The sequence below is a fragment of the Ovis aries genome, chromosome 11 (genome assembly GCF_016772045.2).
Source record: "Ovis aries strain OAR_USU_Benz2616 breed Rambouillet chromosome 11, ARS-UI_Ramb_v3.0, whole genome shotgun sequence".
NCBI classification, from domain to species: Eukaryota; Metazoa; Chordata; class Mammalia; order Artiodactyla; family Bovidae; genus Ovis; species Ovis aries.
In genome coordinates, this window is record NC_056064.1 from 13,135,640 (window position 1) to 13,148,238 (window position 12,599).

At 57.2% G+C, this 12,599-nt stretch overlaps 1 protein-coding gene across 6 annotated transcripts in view; it reads right to left on the reverse strand.

Annotated features, from left to right (window-relative positions):
- Positions 1-639: 639 nt before the first annotated feature.
- Positions 640-12,599, reverse strand: part of ACACA (acetyl-CoA carboxylase alpha) — a 288,377-nt gene continuing 276,417 nt past the window's right edge. For 5 of the 6 annotated variants that reach the window (XM_042255219.2, XM_060394702.1, XM_042255221.1 and 2 more), the window contains 4 exons: positions 12,435-12,589; positions 11,405-11,575; positions 4,587-4,723; positions 1,055-2,813 (listed from right to left, as the gene is read on the reverse strand). In XM_042255219.2, coding sequence (XP_042111153.1) covers positions 2,690-2,813; positions 4,587-4,723; positions 11,405-11,575; positions 12,435-12,589 — 587 coding nt within the window. In that variant the 3' untranslated portion in view covers positions 1,055-2,689. 6 annotated transcript variants of the gene reach the window in all.

Genomic DNA, 12,599 nt, shown 5'->3' on the forward strand with positions numbered 1-12,599 from the left:
TAGCGCTCCCCACCAAGGAGAGCCACGGCCTCCCCCAGGCCCTGAAGCTCCTTTCCCTCTCTTTTCTAGAACATCTAGCTTGGGGTGGTTCAGACTGATAGCTCAGTTTTGAAAAAGCCCCCCTTTGCTGTACATCCTCAACAGCAGTGGACAGCGCACTGTTCAATAGTCAGCTAAGGCCACTGCCCCGCTCCTGCCTCTTGTGGCCACGCCTTTCTCTGCAGATGTTATTCCTGCTTCAGAGAAACTGAGGCAGAGGCGGAAGGCACACAAGCACGAGCTCCCTGCCCCTCCTGCCTCTTTGTGCCCCAAGTTAATATTCAAAAGGAATAAAGTCGCCAAATCATTCAGAGAAGCTAAAACTGCTCCCCGACAGGGCCTGAAGTGATCTCTGACAGTGGTTTGCTAGTCACCTCACCCAGAAAACAACACAAATTGTGTCAACTCAGAGGTTCAGATTTTCGTGTTCACCCGTGACACCACCCAGCCCGTCGAGGGAAGGCGGACTGGAAGCCCGCCCAGCCTGGGAACCGCGTCCCTATGCTCAGCCTGGGTCACGTGCCACGGCCGGGCTCCCCTGGCAAAGCTCCCGGAACCAGAGCGAGGTGCCGGGCTGACGTGACGCACGGTGACTGGCCTGCCAGTGGGGAGGTTTATTGCAACAGAAAGGGAAAAGAATACATTAGACTGAAGCGCCGTGCCCGTCGGGCTGCGCGTCCACTGACTCCTCAGTGAGACCGGCGAAGGCTGCTTTGTGACTGGGGGACGGCCGGCGCGGTGAGCTCAGCTCAGGCGGGCCTCGGCGGGTCACGCCTCTGCCTTGGCAGCCTCGCGTGTGCAGCGGTGGCCTCGTGTGTGACACGGACTGTGCTGACTTGTCCTTAGACAAGAGTCCTGTCCAATAAAGACCTAAAGTGGGGGCTCTGGGCGCGGAGAGTGAGCATCACTGACTTCTCGAGAGGAAGCGTTCATTTAACGAGTCGCAGTTCGGTGGTGGAGACGAAACGCGCGTCACCCACCCAGCCCCTGAAGAAACGCCAGGGCAAGCACAGGATCTCACACCACCTGTAGGCGTGTGGAATTTTATTTATTGTAGAAAAGTGTAGAGGAATAATCTGGTCAAAGATGGATCTAATTCTTGCTGGGTAAGCAGATACCAGCCACAGTGGACACTCTTCCTGGACTGAACGTTGTCCCCACCTTCTCGTGCCCAGGATGGCGCTGAACCCCACAGCAGGGCTGCCGGGCTGAGGCTCTGGGGCCAGGTGGCCACACGTCCGGCCCCACGGGGCCTCTCTGCACAGGCTGTTCCCGGGGACGGGGAGAGGGGCTCTCAAATTGTGCGTGAACTGGAGGTTAAGGCTCAAAACTGGAGCGGGTACGAAAGCGTTCATACCCCTGCTTCTCAGGCGTCTTACTGAGTCCCTCCTCCGTCACCAGCGACAGATGCAGTAGCTGCGCTGTAGGAACCGGATGCTAGCCCAGCCCTGCTCACCCGCCACTCTTGCTTTAGGAGCACCAGCAGCGGAACTGGGAGGCTCTTTCCTTGAATAAACTGGTGGTTGAAAAGAAACTCTCCATCACCAGTGACAGGCCGCTGGCCGGGGAGCGGCCCATGAGCCCGGAGGACAGCAGCACCAGGGGGGGTCGTGGACAACCTTAAGGTCCCGTGGGTCCTGTGTCCCCTGGAAGTTCCCCCACGGCGGGCAAGGCCAGTTCCTGGAGCCGAGGGCCCTGATGTCAGCGGGGTGCCTTTCCACTGCTGCACGTGCTGCCTGTGCCTTCGAGGAGGAGACGAGACCCGGGGCGAGCAGGAGTGTCTGCTGCTAGAAGGGTGGACCTGGGAACAGAGGCCGGCCCTGCAGGCGCCCGGCTGGACGCTGCCAGCCTTCCGCATCCTACAGAGGCTGGCGGGCCCGCCCTCGCCGCGGCTCAATGCCTGGTTTCCGTCAGGGACAGGAGGCAGCTCCCCGGCTCCTCCTCTGCCAGCCTGGACGGTGGCACCGCCAGTGGGGCCCCGGGCACCTCAGCTGGCCACGCAGTGGCAGGTCAACCTCCCCAAGGTTGTTCTCAGAGAAGGGGACCCGGGCGGGGGCCCCGAAACAGGGCAACAGTGACTCGGTTTCTCTGCTTCTTGGATCACGGTTTTGCCCGTCTTTGAGTTCCACGGACCTGCAGACCTCACGCTCTGATTTGCCTTCCTAAGCAGTGCCTTGGTGCGAGGAGAGCGTGTGCCCGGCCGGGTGCGGGGTGGAGAGGCAGCAGCGCGAGGATCCCCACTCCCCGCTCCTGTCCCGGCCCTCCTCTGCTGCCAGTGGCCGCAGGCTCACGGGGCCAGGGGCGAGCGCGGGCTGCCGCCTGCCGACCACCCTGCCTCCGAGCGCGGGCCGGGGCGGCCCCGCTCGGGTGTAGGAAGGCCTCGTGGTACGTGCTGTACCCGTCATTGCCTTTTAGGTTCAGGGTGGGGACAGGGGCCTGCAGCCACAGCCAGGGTAATAAATACTGAACGGGGTGGTGTGGCCCGCGGCCCGACGTGTCATGCGGAACCGGAACACATCGAGGGGAAGCAAAAAGCCACGTGACTGCAGCGCCGGTCTCCTGCGCCTGCTCGTTGCGGTGGTTTCCGGTGTGACGGGCCGCTCTGGCCCTCAGCTCCGGAGGCAGGGCGGGGGTGGGCAGGAAGCTCTTCCTACGTTGAGGGCGAGTCCATCGTCGAGAGGATTCGAACGACTTCTGCTCGCTGGGTGGGGGAGATGTGCTGTGTCATGTGGACGATGGAATCCATGGCGACCTCCGGGTTGGCCTGGACCAAGCTGGAAGGGGAAATTGGGGATGGTGAGACCGAGAAGGACAACCGTGCCTGGGGCAGCGGAGCTTTAGAACTGCCCGAGAACCTGCTCCCAGGGTCCACCGTGGACTCGGCAGCCCCTGCCTCACCTCGTCTGTTTTCCTACTCGAGACAGGCCCCCCACAGCACGGTCGGTACCAGATGAACTGCAAACTGCTCCGCTATGTCAGAAAGTGCGGAAGTAACAAACCAAAACCAAGACTGGGGCATGTCACAAAGACAGTGGGCCCTGCATGAAGCTGCTCCCACTGGCTAACCCTGGGACACGTGGGGCATCAAAAACCGAGTTAAAATCACTGAAAAGACGGAAGACACTGGTCTATACCAATAATGAATATATAACAAATGGGGGTGGGGGAGGACACAGGTGACTGTGGAGCGCGTGCAGGAGTTGGAACATTATCATTTTGCATCCTCCCTGTAAAGACTGGATTGGGCATGACTCACCCCCGTGCTAAATGTAAGCAGAAGTTCTGATGAGCAGGAATCTGCGTGGCCTGTAAGCCACTTCACAGACAGGTTAGTAGGTCTGAGGAGAAAGATCAGGAGTTGGACAGGGGGGAGCAGAGCAGTAGCTCGACCAGGTGATGGAAGCTAGCATGGGGACAGGCAGGTGACGTCATGCGCCCTCGGAGTCGGCGCCCCGTGGGCCCCACCCTCACGGACGTGACATCCGCGCTGTGAATGCACAGCCTGAATGTAATCACGAGGAGACATCGGGCAAACTCAAAACGAGCAGTGGTCTACAAAGGTTCAACTTATAAAAATTGACCATTTTACCATGGTTATGTCAGGGAATAGCCCTATTAGCAAAGGCATACTGAAGTATTGTGGGTAAAGGGCCCTGACGGGCCATGATAGACGTAACTTACCTATAAATGGTTCCGAAAAAGGAAGAAATGCACATATGAGTGTGCTTACTTTTTTATATATAACACACACACAAATGATACGGCAAATGAAGAATGGGAAGAAGGGACAGTCAGGGAGTTTGGGATGGACATGTACACATGCTTTATTTAAAGTGGATAACCAGCAGGAACCCCCTCATAGCACAAGAAACTGCTCCATGTTAGGTGCCAGCGTGGAAGGGAAGGGGTCTAGGGGACCATGGACACGTGTATGTACGGCTGAGTCCCTTTGCTATTCTCCTGAAACTATCACAATGTTGTTAATTGGCTGTACTCCAATATGAAATAAAACAAGTTAAAAAAAACTAAAAATGATGCAGCAAATGAGGCGAAATGTAAATAGCAGGCACGTCTGGGTTCATATTTGTTCTCTGTACTGTGTTTAGCTTTGCAGTTTTTCTGTAAGGGAAATGTAGTCGAAATGAAAAGTTCAGGAAAATGTCCCCTGTAGTCTCTGCCACCCAGCCCGTGGAGGAGACAGGAGCCTCTAGAACACAGCTCCCTCTTGGCTGGGGCAGGGGAGGAGGTGGTTTCCTAGGAAACCAGGATGCAAAGGGCTTTCCTCCCAGAGCCGTTCACCCAGTTTAAGGATCTGCGTCTGGAGCTAACAGTTGGGCACGGTGAGCTCAGCCATCATCGCTAAGTGCCCCTGGGGACCAGCCACTGAGCGAGCACTGTTCTGGACTCTGCTCTGCTCTGATCAGTGTCTCAAATAGAAGGGGCCGCAAAGACCGTGCAGCATCATCATCCCGCTGGTTTGTGCAGACGTCGCTCGCTCCCCAGAAGTGAGCCCGCCTCTGCTGAGGGGCCCCTCCCTTGGGTCTCACCTGCGGATCTGCTTGAGGACGTAGTCTCTGCTGATGTACTTGATGTTCTCCTCGATCACCGAGCGGACACCGTCCTCCTCTGTGAGCTGTTTCTCCAGCCACTCCACCAGATCCTTGTTGTTGTCCCAAACATAGGCCTGCGAACAGATGACGCCTGGTCAGACGCCAGGGGCCTGCCCAGGCCCGACACCCTGACCGTTCTACACCTAGGAGGGCCACTGCAGAAGTGTCCTCAGCATAAAGAGACGCACCCAGCTCCTCCCTGAGAGCTGGCTCTGTAGGAGGCGGCAGAAGCAGGCCTGAGGACGGGGGCCATCCTCGCCCTCCCTGGCCAGCTTTCTGACGTGACAGGCACGCCTGGAGAATCCACCTGGGCACCGCCCAGAGGCATCTGTGCTCACAGGGACGCTGGTGCCGCTGTTTAGTCCCTGACTGTTTAGTCAAGAGCTGAACGGGCGGGAAACGTGTGCGGGACTTCTCGATGGCTAAGACTCCATGCTCCCGATGCAGGGGCCCGGCTCAACCTCTGGCTGGGGAACTAGATCCCATCCGCCCCGACTCAGAGTTCGAATGCCGAGGTCAGGACCCCAAGCGCTGCAGCTAAGACCCAGGGCAGCCAAATAAGCAAATGCTGAAAAAAGCACGCAAGCAACTTGTGCTTTTTGAGGAGCTGAGACACGATTCCTAAGCATAGGACTCTGGTCCCAGCTGGCTGTGGAGGCCTCCAGCCACGGAGCCCGAGGCGGCCAGAGGCAAGGGGGGGTCCTGCCGCCAGGTCAGAAACCTAAACCCTGGTTCTCTGTGCGAGTTTCCCGAACAGTCAGGATGTCCATCGCCTTGAAAGTCTCAACACACCACCTCTCACCTCCTCTTTCAAGATCATTTAGCCGAGCATTTCCCAGGTAGTTGACTCCATAATAATTCAGGAGTGTGTTGGAAACCTAATAGCCTTCTCCTGGCTCTCGTCTCTCATTTTCTTTACAAATCATTTAGGAATCGTTTTGTTAATGGTTTCCGGAAAACCAAGTACTGCCATTAGGGCTCATTCATATTTATGTCATTTTGTTTGGGTAATTAAACACAAAGCTCGTCATTTAAAGGTGCGCTATCCTCCTCTGTTATCACTAACCGAGTCAAAGTCAGAATGACAATGAGTTTGGAGCTGTAATTTAATAGGTGGGTGTATTAGGGAGCTCGGGAGGTGGCCCAGGAAGCCTGGATACCTGCGAAGGCGCCCGCACCGCGGCTGGGACACGGGGGGCCTGCCAAGCGTGGAGGGTGCCTGCTCATCACACCCCTAGAGGCGGCTCGTGGGAGGCCAGGAGCCACGCTGCTTCCTAAGGTTCCGCGCCAGGCCTTAAAAATAAGGGTCTCCTCCCAGACCCCTCCCCGTCCGCATCTCTGCCTTGGCCGGTGAGCCCACGGGGGCTGGCTGGTTATTATGTACCTCGTAACTGACTGCCACGTTTCTGACAGTCTTAAGGAGCCCTTCGCAGTGTAACAGTTAAGGAGCCCCAGGATTAAGGGTCAGCGAGGCGCCTTCTCTAGTTCTTTGGTCCATTTCCTTTCCTGGCCCCAAATTTGCCCGTCCCTGTTTGTCATCACTCCTGGTCAGGGCGGGGTGGCCAGAATAGGGCGAGGCTGAGGGGAAGTCATCCCCCTACTCCATGTGCGGGCAGGATGCTGGCACCCCGAGGCTGAACAGCAGGCGAGTACTTTGTTCCGAGAAAAAGGAGGCACCACGCCACTCTCTATCTACAAGGGTGGGGGTGGTGATCGTCCCCGCAGCACGGTGGTCTTAGCGTCACGTGCCAGCCCCCGTCCACCCCACTAGCGGACGGTGTGCTGACGTGCCCATCTCCACCGTGGTAATTTGGACTTCTGCACATGCCCTTATTTACGAGGATTTAGGGGGAGGAAGAAAGAAAACAATGTATGCTTCTTGGGCTTCAGAATGGGGGCGGTGGGGAAACCTAGATTTACCCAAGAATTCCAAAGCCTTTAGTTTAGGAGAATATTTAATACTCTTATTAATCATTTTTAATCCGTTTGCTTTTAATTAAGAAACAGCATGATGCTTTCCTATCAACATATGCCAGGGAGCAGATTAATTGTGGCTTAAGATAACTCTCCTTGATTGGTGTAATGTATTAGCTAACGAGATGCCTGCTTCTAACGATGCTCAGATGCTGCACTGGCAGGCCCGCTGCCCTCCAGAGAACACGGCTCTCCTATCCCCTCCTGCAGCCACAGAGTACGCTAGGTGTTTAAACACTGGAAAAGTTCCCAGATAGAATTAAAGCAACACGTCCCAAGGTTTGGAAAATGTAGGCCCCCTTATCCGAATGGTTTGCTGGTCACTCAAAATATGAGTGGACAGTGACCCCCAAGTCCAACCCTGGTCAAGTGTCAACTACAGCGCTGAGCGCACAGCAGCCACGGGGTCACGATCCTGGTCAACAGCGTTTTTAGCAAGAATCAACAAATATAGGCACTGTGGCCCCACGGGTTTTTTTTTTTTTGATAACAGACCTGGGAGGGTTTGCTCTGCTATTGTGAGCAAGCCTCCCCGACCCATGGCCAGGGAGTCTGCAGTTCCTTGTCTGCCCGCCCGGAACAGAGATGAGGCCCGTCACTCCATCCAGCAGCAGAGCCATGAGGCCCGTCACTCCATCCAGCACAGCCAACGCGCTGCTGTCATCATTTCCCTCCTTGAAATTATGAAAACGTGCCTGATTACTCCCACTGTGGATTTCAAGCAGCTGCAACATGCTGGGCTGCTCATCTCATGACAGGCCTGGGCCCATACGTTACCTGCCTGCACTCATCCCAATCGGAAAGTTTTAATGCCAGTAAAGTATCAATGCTTAAAGGCCCCAGCAGCATGGCCTTACCGTACATGCTCAGCAGGCACTTTATCCGGCTGTGCATCCGTGGGTCAGTATCTCTGGCATGACTTGGCTCACTAATTGTGTGTAGTAATTAGTCTATCTTACAAAATCTAAATGACTTGTTGGGAAAGTTTCATTCCTAACGTATTGGATTGCTGTTAAGGCCTCCTTATGTGGTGGTGCAGCAGGGCCTGAGGGTGAGCGGGCCGCAGGCTGATGGATGTGAGCCTGAAGCCCAGGCTTCGCAGATAATTCACCTCGTGAGCGGCCTGGAGACGCCTCTGCAGAGCATTTTTTTTTTTTTCCTGAGGCTTTGGAGTATACTAGTGATAGCCCCGTGGGCTGGGGTGGCCTGCTGGACCTCATTTCTGGAGAGCCGCCCCAGCCCTGATGCCCATGTTCCACCTCACCTCCTCCCTTCCTGGCCCTAAATCAGAAGTTTGGTGCCCAAGACTTGTTCACGGGAAGCTTGGGGACAGTGGAAATCAGATGGCCCTATCACTGGTGCTTCTTCCTCTACTGACTTCACGATGGCCGCCACTGGCCATTGGTCTCATTTGGGAATTCAGAAGAATGGATTTGTAGTTTCCTGGGTGGTAAGGGAGCACCATGGCATCCTGGATCTTGGACAGATTAGGGCCAAGTCAAGGGCTTCCCTGGTGGCTCGGCAGTGAAGAATCTGCCTGTCTCCAGAAGAGTCCCCAACGCGGGGGACTCGGGTTTGTTCCCTGAGTCAGGAAGATCCTCTGGAGAAAGAACTGGCGACCCACTCCAGTGTTCCTGCCTGGGAAATGCCATGGACGGAGGAGCCTGGTGGGCTATAGTCCATGGGGTCACAAAGAGTCGGACACAGCTGAGCAACAAGGACGACAAGAAGGCCGAGAGCTGGCTGAGTGCACAGGGCGCCCGGCTCCACCGTTTCTGGCCGCGCTATTACTGGGCCCGCCTTCTAACACGCCACGCTGAGGCGCCAGGAGGAAGCCGAGCGCCAGACACGGGCTGGGTCCTTCAGTGCCGTTAAAAAACGCCCTGACCCTTGTGAGACAAACAACATCCCTATTTGACAAGTGAGGAAAGGGAGGGTTAAGTACGTCCGAGCCAGCAAATGGCAAAGCGGGGATCCAAAAAGTGTTAAGAGTCCAGAAAACATGTCCTTCTCAATTTCTTCTACTGGAGCTTGGATGGGGTTGGGGATGGGGTAGGAAGTCAGCCTGTCTGAAAAACCACACCCTTTCCACCATGGATCTGAGAGTCAGCAGAGGAAAAGTGCCCATGAGACACGTGTGCCTTGCTCTGACAGCCAGGCTGAGCCGAAGCTCCCGTTATCTTTTCCGGGAACCGTGGCGATGCTTCTCTTCTCTTCTCCCTGCAGTCACACTACGAACCGTAAACCCTACTGTTTCCTGCAGTGGGACTGCCCCTGTGGATTCAGAGTCCCATAACTCATGGCAACTGATTCCTCTAAGAGAGACAAAAGAACTCTGCTCCTCAGTTACACAGCATCATGGTGTCGCTGTCCCAGAATCTCTTTTTTCAGGACTAAGATTTAAAACAAAGAAAAGAAATTTCTATGAGAAAAAGAATGCACAGCATGGCCAACAGACGCCTACACCAAGCATCCCTCCTCACCAGCAACCACAGTAAGGGTCAGAGGGGCCAAGCCAGGCCCCAGACCTTGAGCGACAAGAGCGTACAACACCCACCCCCGTCTGAAGAGCCGAGGGAAGGTGAGGGTTTTGAGGTGCTCCCTCATTCCCAAGCACCGAACAGGCTTGGCCCCTCCGAGGCAGCCACATGGCTTTTCAACAGGGCAACACTCTCTGCTCTCAAGGGCGCTGCAGATTTTATCACCTGCCTCGCACTAACCCAAGTTCTGCTGAGCCCGCAGAATCCGGAAAGAGGTTTCAAAGCCGCACGGAGGGATCGCCCGCCCTTCCCCTCTCTCTCCCCCTGCCCTGAGGGCTCCGGGGGATGCTGTCTTCTGTAGATGGGGGAAGTGATACATTTGGGTCCCGGAGCCTCTGGTCTCCCCTCCTGAGCCGGGGTATCTTCTGCACTTGACCTTCAGCCAGGAGCATGTGCACATGGGCAGCTGTTCCCTCCATCGACAAGAGAGGCGTGACTAGCTTCCCCACCAGGCCGCCCCCTGGGGGGAAGGGGGCTGGGGCGCGCCTGGAGGGCCTGTCACTGGCTTCCCGCTCAGAGGGGGCCTGCCTTCCTGCACCCTTGTGCCCGCCGCGGCCACGCACGGCCGTCAGTGACTAAGGCGGGAGGAAGGCCCTCTCCCGGCGGCCACCTGGCTGGCCGCTCCGAACTGCACAACCACCTCTTATTTTACACTTGCGTGACTTTCAATGCCAACTTCCGCACAAAGCTGCCAGTGGCCACTGACAAAATTGTCTCAATTATGATGCCACGGACTGACCTGAACCTGAACCACAAGTCGCAGAAGGCTGTGCTCCCCGGCTGCACATCTGAAATATTTACCCAAGGCAGCTTTTCAGTCGTGAAGAAATGGGGGGACTTAACACAGGAGGGAATCTTAGAATCACCCCGACCCACTGACTTTAAAACTGACAGCAGGCCTTGGAACTGTTTCCTGGGAACAGTCATCGGAGCCCTCAGGTGACACTTCCCGGGAGGAGGCCAGCGTGCCTGCCATCCGGCCCTCCAGGCAGCCCCTCAGCAATGCTCTCAGCCAGCAGTCACCAACTGTTTTCCATCACACGGCTACTGGGAAGAGAGAAGTGTATTTCCAGCACGTACTACCCATATGCTGATAAAGTATATGTATGATGTTTATGATTCAATCCAGATACTCACTATGAGTAAAGGTTGACTGCTTTTCCTTAGTAAGAATAAATAGAAATAAAAGTTCTGACTTTTCCTGCCCATCCTCCCGTGGATGGTCTTGTGCAGCCCACGGTTCCAGAGGCAGGAGTGGGGGCCTGGCTGTCCCGGCCACAGCCCCGGGGTAGGATTGCTGGGGACGCGGGTCCTGACCTCAGCCCCAGGGAGGACTGCTGGGGACGCGGCTCCTGAACTCAGCCCCGGGGAGGATCGCTGGGGACGCGGCCTCAGTGGGCGCTGCGCCCGGCCCGCCCCGAGCCGTCACCCACCGGGAGCTGCCGGACCCGCGGTTCCCTGCAGGGTGGACCTGAGATCGGGAAGACCTTCAGCGGAAGCCTTCGAGCCGTGTCAGGGTCCCGCCCCTCAGCACCACCCCCGAGGGGGTGGCACACCTCACACAGGTCCTGCTGCCTGTGAGACACTCAGTGGCTCCTGCAGAGCCCAGGACAGCCTAGCCCCTCCGCACGCTCCCCCGGCCCATGTCACCCCGGCTCCGGGCCATCCTGAGGTGCCTGCGGTGCCCCACACGCGGCAGCCCCGCCATCAGGCTTGGAGCGAGCTGCTCCTCCTGCCTGAAACAGTCCTCCCTTCCCCCAGTCCGGCTCTGCCTCTGCTTCCTTCCTACCGTTTTCAGGTCTCTGCTGAGACATCACTTCTGGAAATCTTCCCAGACTATGCCCTCCCTTCCCACAGAGTGGGTCAGACTCTGTGCTTTGTGAAGCCCCGGGTTTGCCATGGTTGATGTCGGCCACTCTCGTGCGTGACCTCCTGAGGCCTCAGTCACTCTGCCTTGGTGGTGGGCTCAGCGAGGACGGGAGCAGTGTCTGCCTCTCTCCCTGGCCGGCATATACTGATTGGAAGCATTCAGGAAGGTTTGCTGAATGACTGAATGAGCTGCAAGGAACACCCGACCGCCCCTCTCACAAGCCGCCAGGACGTGTTACTGTGGGGAGGACATAGGCTGAGGCCCGTGCCCCCTCCCCCCACGAGGCCCAGAGACTCTCAGACGCCAAGCCGGGCAGTGCTGGGGCGGGGGTGAGGAGCAGCGTGAAGGTGCCTCCGGGGGCGCCCACCTACCTTCACAGTTCCCTCCACCTCCACAAACCAGCGCCTTAACATGGCCTGGATCTGGCCATCAGTCAGCTCGGGGTTGGCGTTGTGGATTTTCTTCTTGACCAGGTCCTCCAGCAACAGCCGCCTCAGCCGCCAGTAGAAGAAGGTGCGTGAAGTCTTCCAATCCAGGATGTCCTATCCCGAGACAACAGTGAGCTCAGTCCCCTGAGCTTGGTGCCCAGGCGGGAGGCACTCCACAGACACAAATCCTACTCTCCACTAAGTGCCTCGGAGACCTGAGAGCCGGCCGTGAGCCCCCAGCCCCTGCAGACGTCTTCCCAGTTCAGAGCCACAGCCCCGAGCAACCCCAATCGCAGCACCGTGCAGGGATGGGCCTGGCTGACGGCAGGCCCACACGTGACCGAGAAGTTCTGGGGCTGGGGGTGTCTTGAATTCCTAGATAGCCAGCGTGTGGGACTGGTTTTGAGCAGATAGCTCAACTTGCATGCAAGTTTTGGGTTTCCCTGCTGGCCCAGATGGTAAAGAATCCCTTGCAGTGCAGGAGACCTGGGTTCCATCCCTGGCTTGGGAAGATCCCCTGCAGGAGGGCACTGCAACCCCCTCTAGTATTCTTGCCTGGAGAATCCCAGGGACAGAGGAGCCTGGCAGGCTACAGTCCACGGGGTCGCCAAGAGTTGGACACGACTGAGCGACTAACACTTCACTTTAAATGAGGACTGGCTGCTGCTGGACTTGACCCTGGAGGAACCCACAGCCTGAGGACCCCTGGGGCAGCTGTTCCCAGGGCACCACGTGGGACTCAGTTTCCCGTCAGTAAAATGGAGCCCGCCTCCTGAGTCGTCCCCGGGAACCTAAATCATGAACTGTTTTAGGACGGTAACAGGCATAGCAAAGGGACGAAGAGAACACGGTCTCCTCCACGCACGAGCCGACAGCTCCCTGCGAGGGAGCCCGCGTGCGCGCGCGCCAGGCGGACACGGGCCAGCGGCGCGTCTCTCACAAACCGGTCTCAGAAGCGGGGCCGCATACTCACATTAATGACCCCCTTCTCCTGCATGCGGCCGGGGGTGTCGTGCAAGTCCGCAAACTGCACGGCCACCTGGTGGTAGATGGGAAGGAGGAACTCCTCCCGCTCCTTCAGCTTGCTCTCCAGCTCCTTCCGCTCGGCTGCGCTGAGCTCGGGGGTGCCTGCAAGGAG